Genomic DNA, 26,589 nt, shown 5'->3' on the forward strand with positions numbered 1-26,589 from the left:
CTCAAGGGCATTTAGCTCCAGTGTTGCCCCACTTCCTGAAACTCACTGGCCCATCTGCTCTTTCCGTTCTCTCCCTTTCTTCCTGTGAGGCCCTCCTCTGGCTCTTCATCTACACCCCACACCCCCTACCTGGGAAGAGCTGATAAGAATTGATCCCTGCCCTTCCTCTCTCCCTTGGAAACCCATGGGGGATGTGTGGATTCCAATTAGTCCTCCTGCACCTTGTCTCTCCTAAGCTGCAATTCTGCTTCCTTGTTGCATCTCATCTATTTTCCACTGGAACCTCCAACCCAGTAGGTCTCAAACTGAACTCAGTCCCCACTCCCTGGGCCTCTTCCAGGGCTCCCTAGTTCTGCCAGTCTTCTAATTATTCAAGTTTAGCATTTTACCATGGATTTTGACTCTGTTTTTCTCCTTTGATTTTTCTACCCTATGTTGTACCCTCAACCTATTGATTTTTACTGGTGTTATTTCCTTCTCAGCTATCACTGCCGCTCTCTTCCTAAGACTTACGCCTTAGCTCAAGGCCTGTAACTGTAACTACAATCCGCAGTCACCTCCTGGTTCACCTTCCAGTTAGGGCCTTTCAGTTCATCCTTACATACTCTTGCCAGGTTAGTCTTCCTGAGATTGCTATTCTGTTCAGAAACTTCGATAGTTTTGTACTCGCTAATGATAATAATGAACATTTATTGAGTGTTTGCTATGAACCAGAAGTAAGTATAAGAAGTATGTACATGTTTATTCCATTAAACCATAGAACAACTCAATAGAGAAAACATTATTGTCCATATTTTACAGAGAAAAACCCCATAAGGCACAGAGAGGCAAAGTGGCTTTATTATAAACTAAGGTTCAAATACTTAGTAGAGTATTCAAGGCCTCTAAAATTCAGTCCGTGCTCTACTTTTGAAGATTCAGTCAATATTTATTGAGCACTTGCTTTATTTCCCTGACTTAATAGTCTATGGGCCAAAACCATAGTAAGGAAACAAATAGATATACAAATACTATTACTAATAGCAGTGAGTGCTATAGCAAAACAAGTGAGATTGTATGAGAAAGAATAATAGGAGGGTCTGCTGTTCCCAGAGTGGTTTTAACTTATCCTTATTGTGTTTCTCAAAGTAGAAGAGGCAGTGGTGGTGGTGGGAGTGGGAAACAACTGCTTTAGGATTACAGTAGACCCTTGATTTATGAACTTCATTGGTTCCCAAGGGTGGGTTGTAACTCAAGTTGCCTGTAAGTCAATACAGCTGAGATCTGGATGATTACCTGGGTACATGCAATAGATAACAAGAGGCAGATGAATCCTCCATTAACCCAATTAACCCAAGTTGTTCATATGTCAGGCTGGTCATAACTTGAGGGTCCACTGTGCTTAGGGAGACTTGATAAAATATGGATTCTTCTACCTGCTATTGACACAGAACTGGGAATGGTTCCAGAATCTGCTATTAAATAAGCTGCTGGGGGACTTTTATGAGAGTTGCTGAATTTCCCCAAATTTTCCCAATTATGGCAACCTCCATTTTCCAGCCTTTCCATTTGCTTCCTCTGCCTGCCTCTGTGTGCTCAGCTCTGGCTTCCTCTTTGAGGAAGGAACTGCCACCCCTGGATCCTTCTAGCCAGAGGGACTGCCTCCCTTCCTTCTTTAGTTTGGTGGGGGGAGGATACTGGGGATTGAATTTAGGGCCTTCACACTGAACTATGCCCTGCTCACTTTTTACTTTTTATTTTGAGACAGGGTCTCCCTAAGACTCTGCATTGCCCAGGCTAGGTTTGAACTTTGGATCTTCCTGCCTCAGCCTCCCAGAGTGATGGGTTATAGGCATGGGTCACCATACCCAGCTTGTTCCCTCCTTATTTATTACATTTATTACTCTCTTTTTTGTAGTGCTTAACTCCACAGTAAAGTGTCGTGAATGACTTAGGCTACTACATAAGGGTTTTCTGAACATCAGCACTGCAATACTGACCCTCAATCTGATAACAGAGATGGCTACTGTTAACTAATGGACAGATAGTGTTACAGAGAGCCAAGTTAGATAGAAATATATAAGTAGTCAGATAGGACTAGGCCCTTGAGAGAGTGAGGACAAAGGTGAAACACATCACACCCATGGCCAGAGACACATCTGTTGGAGACCAGGGCTCAAGATAAAGACAAAATGACTAGGCCTACACACATCCTCAACAGGCAAATACCGGGCCCAGTGAAGTCTAGATAGACATCAGTCACCCTGGTGGGTGTCTAAGACCTTTGGACCCATCATTTCCTAGGAAAATCTTTGTTCTTTTCATGCATACTCGTTATATGACTTTTTTCCCCATTGGATCACTATTATCTAAGCAATTGTACTTGTAACCTTATTGGCTAATCATAGCTGTAACCCATGTTTTACCCATGTGGGTTTTGCTCTATAAAAAAAAGAAGTCCTAGGGCTGGGGAGTTAGCTCAGTGGCACCACGCCTGCCTTGAAAGTACAAGGTCCTGAGTTCGATCCCCGGTACCAAAAAAAAAAAAAAAGAGTCCCCTCCTGCCTCTCAAGAGCTATCTTCTCAATAAATATTTCCTACTCTTAACCTCTGTTGTTCCTAAAATTCATTCTTCTATTTTTAGAGAACACGGGCTTGGTGTATCAGATATCTAACAGGTTGGGAGATATAATATTGTCATATTTCATCTCCCCTATCATATGGCCACAAATAACTAATGGTGTATAGCATATATAACATGGATACAGAAAACAGAGGGATTATTGATGTCCTGGGTGAGATGGAGCAGGATGCCAGGAGATTTCATCATGCTACTCAAAACAGCATGACATTTAAAACTTATGAATTGTTTATTTGTGGAATTTTCCATTTAATATTTTTGGACTGCAATTCATAGAGGGTAACTGCAACTGAGAAAGACAAAACTGTAATCTTGGACTGGAGCTTGGGAGAAGAAATTGTGCTAAAGAGAGCCGGCCACTGGCAGGACACAATGATTAAAGTCTTAGGTACAGATAATACATTTAGAAGAGAAGAGGAAGACTGAAGGCAGGGCTTTGGTTGAATGTCCATGTTTAGGGGAGAATGGAATCTGATGCAGGTAGTGGAGGTACAGAAAAGTAAGGTGCAAGGAAAAGTAAGGAAAGTAAGATGCAAAGCAAACAAAGGGATGGGAATGTTTTAGAAAGACAGAACCACTGAACAATGGCTAATGCTGTAGAGGATGATGACAAGGACTAAGAAAGGTCACTGCATTTTATGATTGAAAGAAACACTTGAAACAGCAATTTAATAGTGTGAGTGGGCTAGAAGTCAGATCCCCTGCCTTGTAAAATGAACAGAAACAGCTCTGTACCCTTATGTGTGTGTGTGTGTGTGTGTGTGTGTGTGTGTTTTGGTACTGGTGATCAAACTTGGGACCTTGTGCTTGCAAGGCAAGCGCCGGAATCACTGAGCTAAATCCCCGGGCCTCTGTACCCTTATGTGCGTGTATTATGTACACACACACATGTGCGTTTGTGTGTGTGTCTACAGTGATGTTTGCAGGTAAGAGTGATTGTTTTGGATGGAGATATTGTATAACTTGTAATAGTTCTATTTTCCTTTATTTTGGTAATATTGTATGAAACTGCAACTTTTTCTCATAAAAAACTTCATTGGCTTTTAAAGTGTTGATATTTATTCCCATTTCTAGCATTTATTGAGCACTTATGTAATGGGTATTTGTCTATAGGGTAGAAAAATTACTAAGTAAGGCATGACCTCTCTTCTGAGGGAACTCACTGGTAGAGAAGACCAATGTGTGAACAAATAGACACTGGGCAATGTGATCACTGCTAGGAAAGGAGTGCCTGATCAGCGAGACCTTAGGGAAGGATCATCTGCAGTGGGAGAATTAGGGAGGCTCCTAGAAGAGATGCTGTTTGAGCCGTACTACAGCAGGCACTGTCTGGCAGTGTGCAGACAGGCTGTGAAAAAGCCAGTTCCTACTCTGTCCAGCCTTACCCATCCCACGTGCACTTGCTTATATGTTGGTTCAGAATTGTTCTCTGGTTTTCTCATAGTTGTGTGCTAAGTGTTTTCTTATTTTGTGTTTCTCTGGGTATTTATTATATTTATTATTTGTATAAATTTCTTCTGTTCAATTTTCTGGCTTCTTTTTTCTACAAGCTGTTCTCTAGGGTTGAAAGCAATCTTCTGCGATTTGTGATTCAGACACAACACACTGTAGCCTCTAGAAGGAACAGTCTCAATCATGTGCTCAGAAATGGAAATGCTCATCATAAATTTTTGAGTATAAAATGTTGCTGGACAGGTTTCTATTTAAATCACTCTCACTAGGCTTGGGTAACTGCAGAAGTTCACAGAGCACAGGCTACAGGTTGCTTTCTTTCACCAAGGTAAGGGCTGCACTTCCGTGAGGGACTAATTCAGGGTATTCCACAAGGGTGCAGGCCAGGCCCTTCTGGGGTTTTAAGGGACTAGAATCAGCTTGTGAGAAACTCAAATCAGATCATGAAAAGGGGGGCTTCAGAGAAGGACACAGTAGGAAATTTTATGGAATCCAAGGACTGAAAACAAAGCTTAGCAGACATTAGAGGCGCGGGGAGTAGGATTCATAGCGAACTCACTCACCAGTCCTCCCTGTCTTGGACTCCTGATGTGGTTCCTTCCACTTCTTTCTCTGTTTGCCTTTTCTTCTCTGAGTGGACTTCTACTACTTCAAGTGGTTTCTACTGGCCTGTGACTTCAGCACCAATCTAAGCCAGAATTATCTCCTCCTAGAGGTCTCTTTTTCTGCTTTTGCCTTTAAAAAAAAAGATTTGTCTTTTAAAATAGAATAATACGTATATCAGCAAAAATATGACCTCTGTAGAACGGTATAAATTTTCACAATTATATTAAATTGCTCTTTTACAATATTTTAAACTCCTCGTATTTCTCCCTAAAATTTAGGAGTTTCTGTGGGGGCTGGATTTGTGGCTAAGTGGTAGAGTATTTGCTTACATCCTTGCTTTGTTCCTGATCTTAAAGTAAAATATTGTGTTTTTTTACCATTAAGTGTGATGTTAACTGTAGGCTTTCTTAGACACCTGTATCAGGTTAAAGACATTTCCCTCTATTTCGAGTCTATTAACTTTCTTTTAAATTCCTGAATGGATGATGAATTTTTTCAAGTGCTCTTTCTCCATCTATTGAAATGACCCAATGGTTTTTCTTTTACAGTTTGTTAATACGATTAGCCTTTTTTTAAAAAAATGTTTTTTGATTAAACACATAGGATAAATGCCTATAGAATTATAAAATTGTAGAGACTAAGGATATGGGCATTCGGAAGAGTTTGACTAGTTAATCCTCAAAAAGATTATGCTTGTTTATACTATCACTCATTCTATCCCAGCACGCTTATTCCTCTAGATTCTTCCCCATACTAAATGTTATCAAACTTTAAAAAATCTTGTCAGACAGGAGATACGTGGTATCGCAATAATTTTATTTGTACTTTAAAACTTATGATTGAGATTTAGTGTCTTTTTTTTTTTAGCATACATTTGAATTTTTTATTCTACCAGGTTGATTCTTTTCTTTTCTTATTGCATATATCTTGATAAAATAAAATAAAAATCTGGATGCAAAAATGTTTCTCTAGTTAGTTTTTGGAAAAATATTAGTACTTAAGAAAACATTTTTTTAAAAAAAGAAAACATTTTTATTTTATTTATTTATTTATTTATATTTTATTTTTTGGTACTGGGGATCGAACTCAGGACCTTGCACTTGCGAGGCAGATGCGGTGCCACTGAGCTAAATCCCCAGCCCAAGAAAACATTTTTGGTTGTAGAGAAGTTTTGTATTTTTATGCAGTTATTTTTATCAATTATTTTCCTATGTCTTTGGGATTTTATATTTTACTTAGGAAGATCTCTTGCCCAAGATCTTCATATATTCATCTCTATATTTTTTGATCCATTCTAATCTATTTTGATGAAAGGAGTGAGGTAAGAATCTGGCTTAACTACTTTCTAAAATATTTGGCCAGAAAGTTAAGTCAGCACTATTTATCGAATAGTATTATTTAGTTCATTTTTTGTCTATTGATTTTAAATGTGATCCTTATCATAAATGCTGTTTTCTTTTATTAGAGTCTACTGTTGGATACTGTTGTGTTCTAGCTACCTGTTCTTTGTTTGTTTGTTTGTTTGTTTTGTTTTGCTTTTTTAAGGCAAGGTTTCCCTTGTGGTTCAGGCTGGCCCTGAACTCACTATATAGCCCATGCAGGCCTCAAACTCCAGGCAATCCTCCTGCCTCAGCCTCCTGAGTGCTGGGATCACAGGCATGTGCCACCATACCTGGCTTACCTACCTGTTTTTTTCCCTCCTTTAGCATAATGTTTTGTCATTGTAACTGTGTGGCATGTCTTCATATCTGTTTGGTTTAAATTCTCTAATCCTTTTGTTCCCTCAGAATTTTTATGTTTTAATGTATTTAATTTTATAGAATTTTAATAGCATTTTGTCAAATTCTTGAATAGTATGTTTATTTATTTTGTTTTTATTATATTTCCTTGATAAAATGTTTAGTACTGTCAAGTTTTAACTGAGGCCCAGTTTCCCAAGCTTTTTAGAAGGTAGTATTCTTTAGTATTGTTGTTTTTTATATATAGATACTCTACTTTTAGTTTCATGAATCAAAATCTGAGAGAGTTTAACATTTTTTAGGTGATTAGCTTTTTTATTTTTATTATTTAAAAAAATGTATTATTAACATTTATTTTTATTACAGTGTGGCCAAGGAAGATTGTTCTAATTCTGTCTTCCTGTATGTATTGCAGCCTTACTTTGTGGCCTAATGTATTCTTTATTTTTAAAATTAAAGTATCACATCAGTGCATGAAAAGAAGCTTTATGTTGGAAATGCATGTTGAGATGCATCTCCTGAGCAAACCCTACTGATTGTATTAGTGTATATTTCGTATTGTGTTATTGCCTTGTTCTGTCGTGGTTAACAATGCTCATTAGTGTTTTTGTGTTTCCTTGATTTCTTCTAGAAGTTTATGTTTTCATGGATTTTAATATTTTGCTTTTGGTGCTAAAGATTTATGACACTTATAAACTCATTATTAAGTTAAACGCAGGTCATTCTAACAATGTGTAGAATAGTAATTGGTGCCTAATAATTGCTCAGTTATTATTGTTAGATGTAAAATAATTCTTTATGTTTTTGATATTCATCTGCGTTTACTCTTTTCTGATATTAATACTATGATTCTCTCTGTTTTAAAATTTTTTTTAGCTTCTCTGAGTCATAAAGAGACTCTTTGCTTTAAATGTGACATTCAGTAATTTTGCCAGATTCTTTTCCTATATTTTGCCCTCTTAAAGAATTCTATGTTTATTAATATATAGGTATTTTCAATTGTAATGTATTTTATATTATATTTTCTGGTTTTAATGCTTCCTCCCTTTCCCTCATCCCCTACCCCACAGATTGTCTTTGGGAATGAGTTTAATTTTCCTGTGATAATATCAAATATTTACGATCTACATTTTAGGTCTTTTGGAAATTTATCCAATAACTTCATATAATAGTTTTAGCCTCTATCAGTTACCTATTGACTATTGAAATGGGTGAAATGGGTGGGAAAATTGACATATGTATTTTCTCCCTCCCTCCCTCCCTCCCTCCCTCTCTCTCTCTCTCTCTCTCTCTCTTTTTCTGGTACCGGGGATCAAACTCAGATCCTTGTGCTTGTGAGGCAGGCGTGGTGCCACTGAGCTAAATCCCTGGCCCTGTATTTTCTCTTTATTGTTAATATTGCCATTTTGCTTCGCTAACTTAATAGTTTCAAATAGGATAATAATTTAGCCTCAATTTCTTTATTTATTGTCTTTATTTCTTTTGTTTTTTTTTGATACAAAGTGACACTATGTAGTTCAGGCTGGCCTTGAACTCATGATGATCCCCTTGCCTCAGCCTCCCAAGTGCTGGGAGTACAAGCATGTGCCATCCCACTTGGCTATCATCTTTAGAAAATAAAGAAATGTCAGGAAATTCTACCCTTATTTTCCATCTTTCCAGAACTCTTAGATATGGTATATTATTTTTTTTCTTGTTGAAGTATGTAATATTTCTCTTTTGTAAACACACTACACACTAATGATTAGCTTTATTTTTAAATTTATTTCTATTTCTAAAATGTTTTTAATTAGTATATGTTTGTAGTACACAATGATTACATTCAATGCGGGGAGTTGGTACATCTGTGTAACACATCTTTTTTTGTGTGTATGTGTGTAACACATCTTAATTCTCTTTTATCCCCTCCCTCTTCCCTTCCTCCATCTCTCGGTCCTCTTTTCTTTTTTTTTTTTTTCCTTAAATTCTTTTATTGGTACATTTTAGGTATACAACACATTTATGTTTCTCATTGGGAACTTGTACCGTTACATGATGCATCTTGGTTCTTATTTTTTCCCCATTCCTAGCCCTCCCTTCACCCCCTCCACCCTTCCCTATTTACAAAGACTTTATTTCCATTTTTTCCATTTCTCAGCATTTTTCCTTTCCCTTCTTTCCTTTCCCCTGCCCCTCCCACTACCCCTACCCCTTTGGACCTTTTCTTCCTATTTTACATTATCGATTATTCATTCTAATCATTGGTACATTTTAGGTATACAATATAATGACATTCATCATTGGAAATTTGCACCTTTACATACTCTCTCTTGGTTCTTATTTTTCACCCTTGCACAGCCCTCCCTTCAACCCCTCCATCCCTCCCTATTTACAAAGATTTTGTTTCCATTTTTCCATTTTCTCATATTAATTCCATACTCTTCTTTCCTTTCCCCTACCCCTCCCACTTCCCCTTCCCCTTTGCCCCTTTTCTTCTTATTTCACATTATCTATTATACATTTTAGTCCTTATTTACACTTTCAGTTTCTCACACCAGAGAAGCTATTCGGTATTTATACATGTGTGTCCTATTTATTTCACTTAAGTGTATCGCCTCAATGTGCATCCATTTAGCTATAAATGTCTCTAATTTCTCATTTTTTATGGCTGAATAGTACTCCATTTTATTAAAAAACCCCACATTTTCTTTATCCAGTCTCCAGTTGATGGGCATTTGGGCTGTTTCCAAGTTTTAGCTATCACAAACTGTGCCGCTATGAACATGGGTGCACATATATCACTGTGGTATGATTCTTTTAATTCTTTGGGGACGATCCCCAGCAGTGGAATAGCGGGGTCAAATGGGACTTCCAGTCCGAGTTCTTTGAGGTATCTCCATACTGATTTCCACAGTGGTTGCACCAGTCTACACTCCCACCAGCAGTGGAGCAGTGTTCTTTTACAAAAAATCCATCTCCCTGTTTCCTATTATCTATCTTTTATTTTGCTCTTTAATTTCTCCTTACTTTGGGTTTCTCAAGAGAAACTGTGTGATATTTAAACTCAAGTGTCTGATTTATTTCATTTAATTTTTATGGCCTTAAGGCCTTATTATTAAATATAAATCAGTTCTGTTCTTCCTTCAAACTTTTTATCAGAGTTAGATTTTGTATCTTGGTTTGCTAGATTTTGGGCTCAAGTGATTTTTTTTCAGGAAAGTTTCATGGAGTCACTGAGTTTTGCATGTCTGAAAATGCTGTCTCAATTTTTGAACGTCAGTTTGGGTAAACATAAAAATACCACCCCCCAACATTGTACCCATGGCTTTACATGGTTCTGATGTTAACATAAATGTGGAGAGAAGTCTGAGCTTTTGTTCTATTTTGTTGTTTTTCTGGGGTTGGTTTAGAGGTGTGTGTGGTGTGTCTGGCTCCCACATACCTGCAAAATTCTTTCTCTGCCTTGGCATTCAGTAATTTTGCCGGGAAATGCTTGTCTTTGTGAGGCCTGTTCCTTTCCCTCTCAGATCTGAGGCACTGAGCACCAGAAGCAGTCAGGACTGGTGGGACCAGCGTTGCTCTTCTTTCCAGTTTTGCTTCAGGTGCCCTGGTGCGGTCCTTCTACCTGGTGGCTGTGGCCTCAGAGGTGTTATTGTTTTAGAATAGAGCCTCCTTACTTCTTCAACTTCTTTTTAAAATCCTAGTGTTGAGCAATGTACATAAAATGTACTTAGTAAGTTCCTACTGAAAGAATAACGGGTGAGCCTGGGCTCATTTCCCTGCTGCTAACTCACCTCTCTGCCTGCCTCTCTAAACAGGGAGTGATGCTGGGGCTTTTCCAGCACTCCACCTTCCGAACCCCAGCAGACTCCAGTTCAAGAGTAGTTGTGGTTCCTGGGATCTTCCAGTTCTCCCTTTCCCTAAACGCTACTTTTTCAAAGAGTAGAGCACAGAGTTATGCCCCTTCTTTTGTTGGATTACTGTTTTAGGGAAAGGAAATATCTGCCTTCACTTTGCCATGTTGCCCCAGAAGTCATAAATACTTTCTAAATGAATTTGGTATCTTGAGAGCAGAAATCAATTTATTCCACCTCCATGTATTTCTTGTAGAACCTCCTGTAGCTGACTGCAACACCCATTGAATATCTACGTAGGGAATGTGTAAGCAATCTTTTATGGTTATTTTGGCTAATTTATGAGTTGTTGTTGAAAAAAAAGCAGGATGGGATACCATCACCTGGGAGCGAGTATAGTTTTTGATTAACTCAAAGAGATGACAAGCAAAGCAGTGAGGAAAGCTCAGGTCGTCAACGGTCACACGTCTGAATGAAGATGCTGGGAGAGTAGCGGCGGGTGAGAGGCTCTAAAAGGGCAGGGGTGCCCAAGCAGGGAACTTATCAGGAACACCTTTCTTCTTTAGGTTGGTTTTCTTCTTCGCTAAACACATCGATTTTAAGGGCACCATGTGAAATTTGTTTTGGGGCTTCCTTTTATGGCTAAAGTCAGGACTTACCTTAGACTATTCATTTCCCTGCTAGGCTTTTCATGGGCTGCAAAGGGGCAGTGGGTCCCGCTGGGGAACGTGCACCTCTGTTTCCTTGATGTGACTCGTGCCTAGCCTTGGACGGACTCACCTTCATGCCAGCGGGCTGTTTCTTTTCAGGGTCAAGATGAAAATGACTACTGAGCTTTGGGATGATGAGCCTCTTTGTTCATCTCAGTGTCTAGGTATTGATTCGATGTTCTTTCTCTTTTCTTTCCTCTTTCAGGAAGAAGGAATAGGAGTCCACAGGCAGGAGAAGGTCACTTGTGTTCTTCTGTCTATTGATTTTCCTTGTGCCATTCAGCAGTTCATTAGTTTTGCCTAACTGCAGCTCTGCATTTAGCTGGGACATCAGCCCCAGTGGGGCACAGACAGTGTTCCAGTAGGTGAGAGGTGGATGGAGAAGGTGACTTCTGACAGCCTGAATATGGATAGGTGCTATAACCTTCTTCCTTTTCACTCAAGTTCCCCAATGCAAAGTGATGGCAAAAAAATAAGACCAGAAATAGGAGCCAAATGCCTGGGTGCTTTTTTGCTGGTCTCATATTAGTTGTTTACTGTTTCCTACAAGAGTAAAGTGTTCACCTGCACAGACTTTGAAACGTCATAAAATTGTGTCAGGCTGGTGGTAGGAAATGGGACATGGGAGTAACCATGTGTGTGAATAACAGCATGTACACTGATATCTGTTAGCTACACAGATTTTAAAAGCTTTTTATTGTGGTATTGAAAAACCCATACAAGTAGATGGAATATCATCACGCAACTCCATGTGCTTAGACTGGAAATTATCCGTGTACGGCCAAGTCAAACTTGTTTCGTGTATACCCCCCCCCTTTTTTGGGGGGGTTACTCTTTGCATTGAGCTTCATCTCCACCCCTTTGTATTTTTCATTTTGATCTGTACCTTTTTATTCCTAGTACTGGGAATCGAACTCAGGACCTTGCACTTGCCAGGCAGGCATGGCGCCACTGAACTAAATCCCCGGCCCTGTATTTTTTATTTTGAAACAGAGTCTTGCAAAACTTCTAAGATGCCCAGGCTGGGCCTGACTTGTGATCCCCATGCCTCAGCCTCCTAGGGTTCCGAGAATATAGGTGTGTGCCACCACACCCAGATCATGTATATACTTTTAAATTTTCTCTTCTATATTATTCTAGACATAATTTCACCCATAAATATCTCTATGTGTATTGCCAAAAGATAAAGCAACTTTACAAATATAACAACAAATACAGTCATCACAACTGAAAAATAGTTGACAATGCTTTCCTAATATGAGTAACTAACTGATGGGTGTTCTAATGTCCTTATAAATGTTTTTTTTTTTTACATTTTGTGTAAATGCACACTTTATTTCACATTTGAAAAGCATTATAAACTTCTTTGATCCCAGTGCTCCCTTTAAAAAATTCTTTATTTTATTTGCAAGTCATTTGTTGAAGAAATTGGGTTGTCTTGGAGTGTTTCTCATAGCCCAGACTTTTCTCATTGTTCCTCCATGGAGTTATTTCACACATTGCCTCTGTCCTTTGTTATTCCTATAAAATGATAATCGGACACTTGGTCAAATTCAGGTTTAATTGTTTTGGCATCACTGTTTCTTAGGTAGTGAGGTGCTCTTCCATCAGAGAGCATAATGCGTGACTTTATTTTTATGATGCTCAAAATTTTAAGAATTGAAATCTCTATGGTATAAAGTTCGACAAATGTAACCATAGACTATTTTATGGCCCTTTTTTTTTAGTATCAGGGATTGAATTTAGGACCTTGTGCTTGGGAGGCAGGCAGCAGAACCACTGAGCTAAATCGCCGGCCCTGTATGGCTCATTTTTTGAAAGTATGTCCTCTGCTGACAATGGAAACCAAAACCCCCAGGAAGTCTTTAGACAGTCAATCTTGATAAGATAAAGCAGCTTAGGTATTAGTTTACAGCCCTATGTGGAACTACTTAGGCAGTGTGAAGTTATTCACTGGAGTCCCAACATTGGCTCTACCATAAATGAGTCCCTCTTGGAGGGTTTGCCCTTGTTTTGGGGGAGTGAAGATTTTGTTCCTTGGGTATATGGGGTCTTAGCCTCCATGGGGTTGGGAGGTTTCCCCAGTGTGGTGTTCAAATGCAGGCAAGTCATTGCATTCTTGTGAGCTGAGCTGTTATCTGGTGGGCAAGATGTCTCCTTCCTGCGCTGAGTTGTGTTCAGTGAACTGTTCTTGTCAATAGAAAGAACATTCCTGAGAGCCTTTCTCAAAACCATAAAGAGATGCAGTCCCTGCCTTTTAAGAGTTTTCCATCTAAAGAAAAGCAAAAAAAAAGTTCTTGAAGTCCAAGGTACTGCGTTAGTAAAATCTTTAACTAAATAAAAATCTAACTAGACAGTGCTTAGATGCTTCCTAGACTTTTGACTGAGAATGATGTGTAGGTAAAGACAGGAAATGTTTATCCCACATTAATGTTTACATAATCCTTATTTACTGAATAGGAATGTCTTTCCTAGGTGAGGTCCTCTTTGCCTTGGTAATAACTTCACTATTCTTGTTACTGGAAGGGTTTAGATGACAGGAATATGGGGGACATCCGAATCTTGCTCTAAGAGTTGTCAGCTTGATGAGAAATCATTTGTGCTGTCGACTTACATACCACTATTACACGCAAAAACAAAGTGTGTTAGTCTAGTCTTCATTATGAACAACAGCAAGGAGAAACACATCCAGGACAAAAGGATTTCTAATTGGTTAGTAAACTCTGTCTTCCCACTTCCGACCCTGCAAGGGCCATCACTGGCCTCTGCCTAGATAGACCAGCCCTTCTTTTTGTTTTTCAATGAATGTAGCTTGTAACATGAATTTTCCAGCCTTCTAAGGTAGTCTTTCCTATCATGTCCAAAGAGATGCATGGAATCCCCATTTCCAGGCCTGTAGGCGGCCCTGGTGCCTCCTCAGAGACTCCAAAGGTTCTGCAGAGTCCCAAGGTCCCAGATATCATCCCTCTCACAGCAAGGAGTTCCTGGTCCATCCTTTGGTCTACCTGGGCTATTTCCATGTTAACCTTGAGGGAAGACTGCACTTTTTGCCCTAGCTCTCCCATGACCCAAACACAGACCTAGGCAAAAGTGCTGTCTACCTCAAAGTTAACATTCTGGCTAGGAGCAGTGTTTTTCTGTCAGAAGGGCTGCTTGGGCTGCTGCCCTGGCCCAGATGATCACCATTGTTGGGCTGTATGAACAGCTGCTGTTTGGGCTGACTGTTTAATCAATCACCCAGAAGTATATAGAGTCAGGTATTGATTTTAAAGTGAGAAGATAGGTAGAGCTGTCAGTAGTGTGCCTGTCTTGTTGTACCTTTATTTAACCTTGTCTGTGGATGCCCAGGTGCTACCTGATGGACAGGCAGTGGAGCTGCATTGTTTGTCTTCTGTTTGCCCATCACTGGTGCTCATTGTAAACAGATCCCTCTGGGTGAGTAGTGCTTGTTTTAGGGGAGCAGAGTTTGATGTCCATTAGGATTGTGGGGAACTTAGCCTCCGTGGGATTGGAATATTCCCCTTGCAGGACTTTTCCATATTTGGTATAGTGAGTCAGAAAGAACAAACCATTGTTAACCAGCCAGCTCCATTCTAATCTGTGGAGCAAAGATCCTGGGACTGCACGTAGAGAAGCTGGCATTTCTATCCCTCTGCTGCCCCTAAACTGTCATGTTACCAATCTGAGCTTCAATTTTCTCATCTTCGAAGGGGGTGGCGGGTAGCTAGGTATGGTGGAGCGTGCCTGTAATCCTAGCATTCTGGGAGGCTGAGGCAGAAGGATTGAAAGGTTGAGCCCATCCTGGGGGACTTAATGAGAGCCCGTCTCCAAATGAAAACATAGAAAAAGGACTGGGCACGTAGCTCAGTGTGATGGCTCTGGGCTCAATTTCCAGTACCACAACCATAACAACTACAACAATAATAGCAAAAATGAAAACAAAAAAGAAAAAGAAAAACAAAGTGGGTATATTAGTTTTCTAAGTCTGCCATAACCAAGAACCACAAATGAGTAGCTTAAACAACAGAGATTTATTTAACCAAGTATGACAGTTTTGGGATCTAGAAGTCCAAGATCAAGATGTCAGCGGGGTTGGTTTCTCCTGAGTCCTCTCCTTGGCATGTGGAGAACTGTCATTTCCCAGGGTCTTCACATGTTCTCTCTGAGTCTAAGTTTCTTCTTATAAACTCAACAGTCATATGGGAGTGGCTCTTTAGCCCCATACGGTCACATTTTCCTTTAACTACTCCTTTAAGGCTCTATCTCCAGCTATAGTCACATTCTGAGGCATTGGGGGTTAGGACTTGACAATATTAATTGGGAAAGGGGACAAGTCAGCCATCACAGGCTTTGAGGTGGAGGAGCTGTGCATAAACAATAGTTGTCTAACAATTCTCTGAGTTGGTGACCGTCTTCAGAAGGCCCTAGAAGCTAGGGTGCCAAGTTGCCCTGGTTTGTTCTGAAGGGTTTCCCAGGTTGTGACACTTTAAGAAACAAAACAGAGGCAGTCCCAGCAACCCAGAATGGCTGGTCACCCTGTCTGGAACTCCTGGAGAGTACAGGAAGATATTTGGTCCCCAGGCCACCTCTGCCAGAGCTGTGCCACTTGTGCAGCATCTGTATGAGCATCCAAGGTGAGATGAATGTAAAAGAAATGTTTCATAGCCAGAATTTCAGAAAACCACTTGATTCAATAGCCTCCACAGCCCTTTTCTACTGCCATATTCAGTGACTCTAGGTCATTGGAGAAAAACTCATTTAGTTCTCATTCAGTTTGTGGTTGAAAGTGAAAACAGAGCAGGGAAATATTTGTGAAGCTGTGCTGGTTCCCAGGCAGAGCGTGGTGCCTCTCTGTTGCCATGTCAGAGCTCTCTGAGCTCTCTGTGCTAATCTGAGCAGCAGCCCTGTGACTAGACAGCATCACCTCTGGCTGCCACCGCCACCCTGAAGAAACTGAGGTAGAGAAGTGAGTCACTGCCCAAGTCTCATGGCTGGCCAGGGCACAGCCAAGATCATGCCAGAAGCCTGGCTTGAGCACTGGTATGTCCCCATACTGAATCCAGATGCTATGTTCCTGCCAATGAGGAGCAGAGGCCACTTGGGTCAGTGTAAGCTAAGGACATCTCGGGTGATGGACTCTTGTCTCGGGGCAGCCCATGTAGTCACCCCCAGCTCTTGCAAAAGCCCAGCCTACAGTGATGTTCTCAGGTGTCCAGAGGTCTGGGGATGTTGCACCAAAGAGCACTGAGTCACATCATGGCAAAGTGATCCCTTGCTAACTAAGCTCCTTCAGCTCTTCTGATGACATCAGAGGAGACACTTGTGCCAGGCTTAAATTCCTCCCCATGCCTCATGAGTTCTTTTTTCGTGAAAGATCAGCCTTAGGCTGGAGTCCAGGGGCAGCAGTTTCTGGCTGGACTTGAATAATTCTCCGTTGTTTATAGCCTGATCATCTTTTTGCCATTAACTTGGATATGTGGCAAATGATATTGGTTTTGTGTGTAAGATAGTGTTATAAAGTCCCCTTAAAAGACAATGAAGTGAAAAACAAGTAATTTAAAAAGTATTTAGTAGCTAACCGCACAGATGATGTATAGAAATGATAAAAATTGGGAGCCTGTGGTGAGAAAGATTGATTTTGTGAAACACTGGATGGAAAGAGAGGCTGCTGCTCCAGAGTCTTGAAAGCAGCAAGTCAAAGGCCTGAGTCGCTGCATCAGCGCCCTCTGGGGACAGCGCCTCTGCCAGGCAGAGCTCACCTTGGCCCTCAGGTTGTGGCTGCAGGCCCCTCAGAGAGTAGGGTGCCTTTTTTGGCTTTGTTTTGTTTTGTATTTGTAATGGTTTTCAGTATTTTTTAAATGTTCTCATTAGGGTAAGAAAACAAAACCAAAACCAAAACCAATGCTTTCGTATTCCAGGCCTCAGGGCTTTGCTTTGGGAAAAGCAAGTGCAAACTGGATGCTCAGCACTGAGGCGCTTCCTGGGTGAACACTAAGCCATGGGCAGTGGGGACTGGGTGCTGTGGCTCTCCCTGTGGAGCCTGGTCGTACTTCCTGGGGCATTGAGAAGCAGCAGGAGCTTCTCAGAGCAGTCTGAGAGCACGTGAACCTGAAGGGGGTTTTGCACAGGGTCAGCCTTCACCTGCCGAGCTTGCTGTTGGTAACTGCTCCCAAGCTGTGTCCTGCTCACTGTTAACCCCAGTTGAGTCTGCGGCTCTGTAGGCCTCTTGGGTGTGATCCCCACACCAGGCTCTTGCTGCAGGATGGGTCCTGGGCATGGCTGATCTCCCCAGGACCCCAGAGCTATCAGCAATGGGTGTTGTGTGTGGCACATGCATCAGATCTTTTGACTCTCCACACATAGGGTGCACATGAGTTTCCAGGGTTCATCAGGGAACTAAATTTACCACAACCTGGAGACATATTTTAGACCTATGGTTTTTAGCTTCTTTCCCACCACTCACTGCCTAACAAGGCAGCTACGCAGTCATGACTAGCACCTCTTCTTTGAGCTTTATTCCCTCCTGCTGTGTGAATATAATCTCTACTTACGGAATTGTGCTTTTAGGGTGTGCCACTAAAGTAACACTTTAGTTGTGTTACTTCTCTGTTTTATCTTCTATTACCATTTCTTAACGTGTTACTAAGGGGTTTTTTTCAGGCTACTTGAAATACAGGACGAAAATAAAAACTAACATGAGGCTACTGGTTAAGAAATTAAAATATGCTGGGGATTTTTAGCTCAGTGGTTCTGCCGCTTGCCTTGAAAGAACAAGGACCTGAGTTCGATCCCCGGCACCCCAAAAAGAAATAAAATATATTTTTGTTTTCAAAGCCTACTACCTCTAATCCTATGATCCATTGGCATAAAAAAAATCTTTACCCACCAGGAAACATCTTTATGGATTATTTCACTGCAACTCCATGATGCTTGGACTTGAATCACTTCCCGATCCTATGGACACCTGGGAGATTATAGAGACCATTGGTAAAGGCACCTATGGCAAGGTCTACAAGGTAACCAACAGGAGAGATGGGAGTCTGGCCGCAGTGAAAATTCTGGACCCCATTAGCGTAAGTCATTGTAGTAAACTGGGACCACAATGTAGTGTTTCATGCACATTGAGCTTTCCATTTCTTGTCCTGATCTGAGTGATAATTGTCATGAAAGGTGGCAAGAAATCTGAAAATGGTCATGATTTGTCAGCCACTCTGAAGGGAGGGAGTTTGCTTGGAGTTTAAACTTTCCTTGACTTTTGTTTTTTTGTTTTTTACTCTTGTTTTGATTTTGGTCCTCTGGGCTCTTCAGAAATTACTCTTTTGGAAAGAGTGATATGTTCCACTCCCTGGTCTCTAAAAGTTACAAAGTGACCCAGACTTGTGCTATTCGATCATTGTAAGCTGACATTTTATTTCAGAGCTGAGGTTATGATCCTGTACCCTGCTGTGCCCAGGGAAGTTGTGTGTGCTCTGCCCTGTGCTGGGTCCCTTCATGCTACTTCTCCATAACTGCTTTGAAAATTCAGACATTTCTCAATGAAAAAGATACAGTACTGAAAGTAGTGCAGTTAAAGAAAAAGGCAATATCATAAAGAAATTGTATCGATATACTAACATAAAAGTTTTAAATTGGGATCATCCTTTGTTAGACATTTTGAAGATACAGAAATGATAACATTAAAATACATAGTTAATATACTTTATTAATAGATTACTTGAGCATGATGTCCTGTCTGTATCTTTCCTTTCACATTAGTTTTAACCCAGCATGGATTTTTTTTTCTTACCCTGTTTAGGATATGGATGAAGAAATTGAGGCAGAATACAACATTTTGCGATTTCTTCCAAATCATCCCAATGTTGTAAAGTTTTATGGAATGTTTTACAGAGCAGATCGCTGTGTGGGTGGACAGCTGTGGCTGGTCCTGGAGGTAAGAGACTCCCTTTGGGTAACCACTGATTCCGACAGAGTGTGGGGCAAGCAGATGCTTTATTGCCTGAGAGTTCTAAGATACACATTCGAGCAGTATGTCTCTCCTGTGTATCACAGACACTTAACCAGTGTGGAATTCTCTGCAGTTTTTACAGATAGGCTGTGTGCTAAAACTATTTACATTCTTATTTCTTTCCTCAAAAATTTAAACATTTTTTATTCTGGTATAGAGTGAAGACAGGAATACCATTGGAAAAGGTTATATTGTTCCCCAGTTCACAGAACACATGTTCCAATTGATTTCAACTCATTTTCAAAACTTGTTAAGCCCAGGTGGAGTTGGCCTGCCGTATTTGGATTGGCCCACTCGTGTTTCTTAGTCCTCATCTGGGACTGGGTTTCCTGCAGAGTTGTGTGTGGAATGTTTATTGGAGAGTTCTTGGAGGAGATTTTGTCTGGAAGAAAGTGAAGAAGGTAGGTGGGACAGGGGGGAGATCAAGCAGCATTGTAGTTGCAGCCAAGCCCCCTGGTAATCCTAGGAAAACGGAGAGCTGGGAGACCTTCTCAGAGGTGTCTTGAATTGCATTGCCACAATGGCCAGTCATTGGCTGTGTGCTGCCCCTGAGTGGGAGTGTGACCCCAGGCAAACAGTTCCCTGCAGTGGAGGGTAGTTCCTAGTGAGCGGTGAAGCTGGGAGCTGGGACCAGGCAGCAGTAGACTTGTTCAGGAGCATCATTGTAAGGAGGACTCTGAAGGGACACCACTCTATCCACTGTGGTCCTCCATTTTCCTTTCATATATTAATCAGAATGAGTGTGTACATTTGGGTGCAAAGGGGTCAATCTCCAAAACCTCACCTTCCCATGGAATTGAAATAACAAGAACAGGACAAGCCTCTTGCTTCATCCTCACAGGGCCCACCATAGCTGTTGGATTCGGCCCCTCTTAGCCAGCTCAAGCCACCCTGCCTGAGGTCACCTGGATGACCCAGGAGCATAGGAACATACTCAGAAGCCTTAAGAGAGAAGCACCAAAGGGGAGCCATCCCTTCATCACTGCCTGGTGCCTCGTGTCCGTGTCTTCCTGGCTTTGGGAGGGCAGGAGCATGGGACAATGTGTATTAGCTGCCATGGCAACTGTGTGTGGAGAATTCATTGTTATATTCAAATGGAATAATCAGCAGTAAAACTGGTTTGACTATTTTTGTCACATCATTTGGCTTCTTAAGAATATAGATGCAAGGGACTTTCATTTCTCAGGAATCATCTTTGTCCCTTTAGGTGACTGGTTAAGTCACATAAACATTCTCATGTTATCTTTTGGGCTTCACTAACTCCCTACCCTACCCCAAGAGTATTAGGATTTTGTCCTGCCAGTGGAGCTGTTTAATGCGCTGCTTTGTTTGGGAATGGTACTGTTTCTGGGGTCTCTGATTATATTTATCTTCAGTCTCTGTAACCTTACTGTAACTCAGTAATGAAAATGCAGTGACTGGGAGAGAAATCTTGGTCACTCATTGAATATGCTCCTTCCTTTCCCCACATAGTCTACTCCTCTCTTCAAAAATCTCTGCATTCAGGCACAGAGAACTGGAGCTTTCTGGAACTGCCCAGGGCCTATGTGGGGCCTTCCCTCCATGCAACCAGGCAAGCAGGTGAGCTGCTTATGCCTGAGGCCTCCCAGTGAAAGAGTGCTCTTCCTGGAGTGACCACAGACAAAGCCCCCAGGATGGCCAGGACATCGAGGAAGAGACTTGAAAGATTACAAGGGGCCCAGAATCATGGCACAAGCTGTGGGCAAGTGCTTTTTTGTAAACTGCCTCCTTTTCAAGGTGACCACAGGCAGATTATGAGGCCACCCTTGGACAGTGAATTCATTATAACTCAGCAATGCAATATGCTAGCATTTAACTTTGGCTGGTTGTGTAGCCCATGCCAAAGCTGTAGCATAGGATTCTGGGTGTCTTCAGTCTTTTCTGTCCCAGGATGAACTGTAAGAATCTTATACAAACATTGGCATTATTGGGCTCCTAACACTGGCAGAAGCCTCCAGTTTCAGTCCTTGGTGTTTCATAGAGGGACAGAAGACTGTAGAGGGGAACAAAAGGCTTATGGCCACATAACCACAGCTCTGAAAACAAAATCAAATTAAAATGTCATTTTTGAAATTCATTACTAATTTGTCAGTAGAAAGCAAACAGAACCAAGATATATCATGTACAGGTACAAACACCCAATGATAAATGTAAACGAATTGTATACCTAAAATGTACCAGTAAAAGAACTAAAAAAAAAAAGAAAAAAAAAAGAAAAGAAAGCAAACAGAAGCTCTCTTTCATGATAGACACCTACTATATTGTTCAGACAGGGAAAGAAAACAATTAATGCATGTTTTAGGAAATACATAATATTTTTAATGAATGTTACAATTTTTAAAATTATAAGTCCTGTAATCTTTCACTTCCATAAAATGTAATAAGAAACCAGACCTCTGAGAAAAACACAATACTCAGAAGAACTGTCTAATATGTGCTAAGACAAGAACTACATTTTCTCTTTCTCCTTTTTGTGTGAAGCCTTGACAGGCAGAAACTATTAATTTCAGCATGAAACAAATGTTCAATTTAAAAGAAATAGTTTAGAGTACTGTAAATAAAGCTGTAAAGAAAAAAAGAAAAACTTTGTTTTTAAACCAAATAAAAGAGTTCGTTTTTGAAAATCTGTGCCCCCCCACCCCTTCCCAGAGATCTAAGTTCAGTGTTTAGTACACAACAAAATCAGAGAAAGAGAGAAACAGAGATGGAGAGAGAGAGAGAGAGAGAGAGAGAGAGAGAGACAGAGACAGAGACGGAGATAGAGACAGAGACTTGAGCAAGACAGAGAAAGGCCTCTGTTTAGTTTTTGTACTGAAGACTGTAGAAAGTTACCCTATGGGAGTGTTTGTTACACATCAAACCATTTTCACCTATTGATATTGTGTGAATTCAGTTTTTCAGTTTAATGGATCCAGTAGTACTTAGTAGTACTCTGGTGGAGGAATAGGACCTGTAGGTTTTGATTGGTCCGAGATGGTCAGAAAGCACTGGAGCATGGAAAGTTGACTCAGACAGTAGATTTTGGCAAGTCTGGAATGAGAGTTACTGGAATGCTGGGAGTCAGGATGAAGAAGAGAAGAATTTTGAAATAATACAGATTTGCATCCTACATGCATGTGCTATATGCTTTTGCTCAACAAAAGACAGTTAAGAAGCTGAGATATGGGAGTGATTCTACCCACCTAATACATGTCCTGGAGAGAGACTGAGATGGGAGGGGAAGTCTCGGAGCCCACCTACTTCTCAAGGCATGAGCGCCTCCCCACTCAGACCAGAGGAATAGGATTTTTTTTTTGGTACTGGGGATCGAACTCGGGACTTGCGCTTGTAAGACAGGTGGCAGAACCACTGAGCTAAATCTCCAGCCCAGAGGAATAGGATTTTGAGTGACATTGCTCTCATCTGGTACTCAGTGAAAAAAACATGATCTGTTCCAACACAGAAAAAATGGGGGCCGGGGATTTAGCTCAGCAGCACTGTACCTGCCTTGCAAGCTCAAGGTCCTGAGTTCCATCCCTGGTTCTAAAAAAAAAAAAAAAGAAAGAAAAACTGGGATATGAACAGTGTCCAACATGATGCTTTTTAAAGCATCCTCTAAAGTAATTTTGACAACGACTTCTGTTTAATGTTCTCTGCAGAACCTAACATCCTTGAAAGACCTTGATAGCCCCACCAAACAAAAAGACATGAAAAGAAATTCCTCTTCATTTTACAGACTGATAAAGTCAAATCAACACACTGGTACAGAAATGACCTGACAGTTGGACTAGGCTAGAACAAAGGTCTGATGATTTTGGTGCAGGGTCGCTCCTTATTAATGTAGAAGAAAAGCTGAGGGCTTGTTGAGCAAGGAACATTTTATTACTTGAAATTATGACTGTCATAACAAATACACATACTGTGATTGAGTCAATATTCAATGATGTTTTGGAAAATAGATGTGGAATATAAATGATTTTTCTATTTTTTCTTGGTTTGGAGCAAAATGCTCATTAGATTCTAGATGCATCCAGCTGCCACATTTCCTGAATGCTGAGGGTGTAGGGAAGAATTGAGGGGATGGAGCCACACCTCTGTATTTGAGTTTGAAGGCTGGCAGAGTGAGTGGGAAGAAAGGGCTGATTTGCCAACCCTCAGGGCTCAGGCAGGAAGCACAATTGCCTTCTTATAACTCTAAGGGGATTATTTTATTTTATGCACTTAAATACATTTCCTTGCTATTTAAAAAAAATTGTTCAGCCCATTTCACCGAAAATTTATTCTGGATAGACAATTATCAGTGTGTACCTGTGTTGCATTTTAAGAAAAATATCCAAGAGCCTCAAATCTTTTTTTCTATAACCCATGAGCTGCCCTTTAAAACCTTGCTGGTGGGCTTGTCAACTTTACAGGACAGCTTCCTTTATAGATGCTCTGAGCAGTTTAATTATATGTTTCTGCGAATTCTGGGAAGTCTCTTAAACTCTGACATTTAGTGAACAAAAGGCCCTGGCTAAGTAAGATCTCTTTGTTATTCTTAAATCCACAGCTGAGTTTTGATCCTGCTGACAAATAGCTGCTCTTAATTCCTTCACAGATTCTGGAGTGATGAAGAAAGTTTGTAAGTTGGCTACTCGCAAAAAATATTGCTGAAGAGGCCTTTGTTGTATACATGGCTACACTTAGAGTAAGGAAGGAGAGATGAAAATGAGGTTTCAGGGGAATATGGCAGGCTCATATTTGCTGGGATCATGATCAGCATTTAATTTAAATTTTCTCTTGGTAGAATTTCCATAGCGCACTTGCAATTCAAGAAAGCATGCACCTTGCTGAGCTGTGCGCCAGGCTGGGGGTGGTCCTGATTCAGGTGCTACCATGCGTGGCATCCCTGCTCCTGCTGGGGTCTGAGCAGCAAGGAACTTATGGGTATTTCCTACAGTCTCACAGCCTCTGCAGAATATGTCAGAAATTCCTGTTATTCTATCTCATAAGAGCCCCCCAAATCTGCCTTCTCAGCCTCATGATTTGACTTTTTGGCCCTGCCTTCCTCAATGGCTTCAATGTTTCCTGATGGATGCTGCTCTTCTGCCTGTTCTCTGATCTTCTGCTCAAGTCATCTTTGTAAAATGCAAATCTGAACTTTGGAACTTCCTGCCTAAAATCTGTCCATAGCTTATTGTCCTCATCTAGTGATATATCATAGATATAATGTAGAGTAATAAAGCCCCTAGTCCTCAGCATGGCACATCTATCATTCTCTAGCCATCACCTTCCTTCCCCATCACCCTGCCTGAGGATGCTGTCACCATTGGTCCCAAGACCAGCAGAGAATTTAGAATTCACACATGCATGCATACACACAGACACACACACAGTCATACACTTATTCTTTTGTGCTCCCTTTCTTTGCAAAGATGTTCTTCCCCTTCTTAGCCATGTGCTCCAAACACATTTGTCTTTCAAACTCAATATAAATGCTATGTCCTCTGGGAAAATTTCATAGGCTTCCCTTCACTCAGCAGAGTTTCCTTCCCTGTTTTGGGCCACCATACTCCCTAGGCTCACCTCTACTTTCACAGTCCACATCTAGTTACTCATGTGCCCATTTCTGGGCAGTGATCTCTCTGAGGCTGGGGTCTGTGTCATACTCATGTAACTGGGTGATAGGAAATATACTGGCCAATTACAGACTAGTGTAGTGAGAACAATGAGGTGAACCTTGAATGTTCGTTATCCTTTCAGGGTCATTGAAGACATCACTAGACATGAAAGAATATGAGGCCCTTTGGAAGAGTAGGTTAGTCAGCTTTTCACCACTGTAACAAAATATCTGAGATAAGAGAAAACGTTTATTTTGGTTCATAGTTTCGGAGATTTCAGTCTGTAATTAGGTGGACCTATCTTTTAGGCCTCTGGGGTGGGTACTGATGGCAAACTGCTTTCTTCATGGCCAGGAAGTCAAAGAGAAAGACAAAGAGGCTAGGCTCCCACAGTCCCATTAGTTCAAGGACACGCCTAGTGACCTAAAGACCTGCCACAAGGGCCCAACCTTTATTATATGGGCCTTCTGGGGACATTCACCATCCCAAATACAGTAGACACGATGCTGGCCCTCAACATGAGGGACATCAGAGGTATTGGTGTTGAGTTGCCAGACAGTAGATTCTAATGTCACTTAATGTAGTCCAAGACTCATGGGGCATTCATAGTCTTCAATGCATTTCACTACTTTTAGAGTCCTTCCTAAATTATTCCTGAGATATAGTAATTTTATGCTAATTTTAAAAATTTCCTAATTTTATATTACATTTTTAGTCACCATATCATGACTTATGAGCAATTTAAGTGATAAAAACTTTGGCAAATTCCATTCCAGGGTATCCTGATTGTTAAGTTGTGTAAGGTATCTACCAGGTATATACCAGTGAATAGTAACCACATCAAATAACATTTGTTCAGCCTTTATTAAAATGTTACAGAGTCAGTAGCTCCTAACATATTATTTTCTTGGTGAAGAGTTGTCTGTTTTAGTTTTTAAAATTTTATTTTATAAGTGCATGTTTATATATCATGCATCTTACAGTCATCTTGGGGAGTGCTTACATGTACATATTACAGCTTGAATTTTTTTTCTCCTACCCCTTCCCTCTCCCTCTCCTCTCCTCCTCTGGTTCCTCAATCACCTTTTTCATACCTGTTGATACTATTTGTCTTAGCACATGTTATGGCATATACAGTTTACATTGATTGGAGTTATTAGGATCCTGCACGTGGCACATCTTTATTCCTCCTATTTCCTCTTCCCCTCCTCCTCATCCCTCTCTCAGCAGAGTTTCCTTGGACCTTTTCCCTATTGGATGAGATCTGTCCCCTTGTCCCTTTTCTATCCATCTTTGATCATTCTCTTTGTTTGTACTTTGCCTCACTCAAATGAGGGATACCATATGGTATTCAAGCTTATATGTCTGATTTATTTCACTCAACATTTTGTTTTCTGGGTGCATTCATTTTCCTACAAATGTCTCAAATTTATCATTCTTTGTAGCTGAGTAGTATTCCATTATATACAGATACCACATTTTATTTATTCAGTCATCTGTCGATGGGTATATGACTGCTTACAGGGTTTAGCTACTATGAATGTGCTGCTATAAACATTGTTATGCAAGTATCATTGTAGTATGATGACTTAAGCTCTTTGGGGAAGATACGTAGCAGGGGGATAGCTGGGTTGTATGGAATTTCTAATTTCAATTCTTTGAGGAAGCTTCATACTGATTTCCATAATAATTGCACTAGTTTGCATTCCAAGGAAGGTTCTGTTTTTACCACAGCCATATCAGCATTTGTTATTGTTTTATTTTCTAATGATTCTCATTCTTTCCAGAGTAAGGTGGAATCTTACCATTGTTTTAATTTGCATTAAATGGCCAGGGATGTTGAACATTTTTCATATATTTGTTGACTATCTGTATTTCTTCCTCTGTGAAATGTCTGTTCATTTCTCTAGCCCATTTCTTAACTGGGTCTTTAATTTTAGATGGTTTAATTTTTTTGAGTTCTTTGTATATTCTGGATATTAGTTCTCTGTCTGAGGATTAGCTGGCAAAGTTTTTTTCCATTC

At 40.6% G+C, this 26,589-nt stretch overlaps 1 protein-coding gene across 1 annotated transcript in view; it reads left to right on the forward strand.

Annotated features, from left to right (window-relative positions):
- Positions 1–4,353: 4,353 nt before the first annotated feature.
- Positions 4,354–26,589, forward strand: part of Myo3b (myosin IIIB) — a 405,667-nt gene continuing 383,431 nt past the window's right edge. Inside the window, exons 1-3 of the mRNA XM_087200133.1 lie at positions 4,354–4,400; positions 17,850–18,033; positions 18,756–18,890. Of these exons, the coding sequence (XP_087056259.1) occupies positions 17,884–18,033; positions 18,756–18,890 (285 nt within the window). The 5' untranslated portion in view covers positions 4,354–4,400; positions 17,850–17,883. The remainder of the gene's footprint in view (positions 4,401–17,849; positions 18,034–18,755; positions 18,891–26,589) is intronic.

Source organism: Heterocephalus glaber, unplaced genomic scaffold (genome assembly GCF_053883595.1).
Source record: "Heterocephalus glaber isolate CG9 unplaced genomic scaffold, H.glaber_assembly_v1.0 deba00000347, whole genome shotgun sequence".
Lineage (NCBI taxonomy): Eukaryota > Metazoa > Chordata > Mammalia > Rodentia > Bathyergidae > Heterocephalus > Heterocephalus glaber.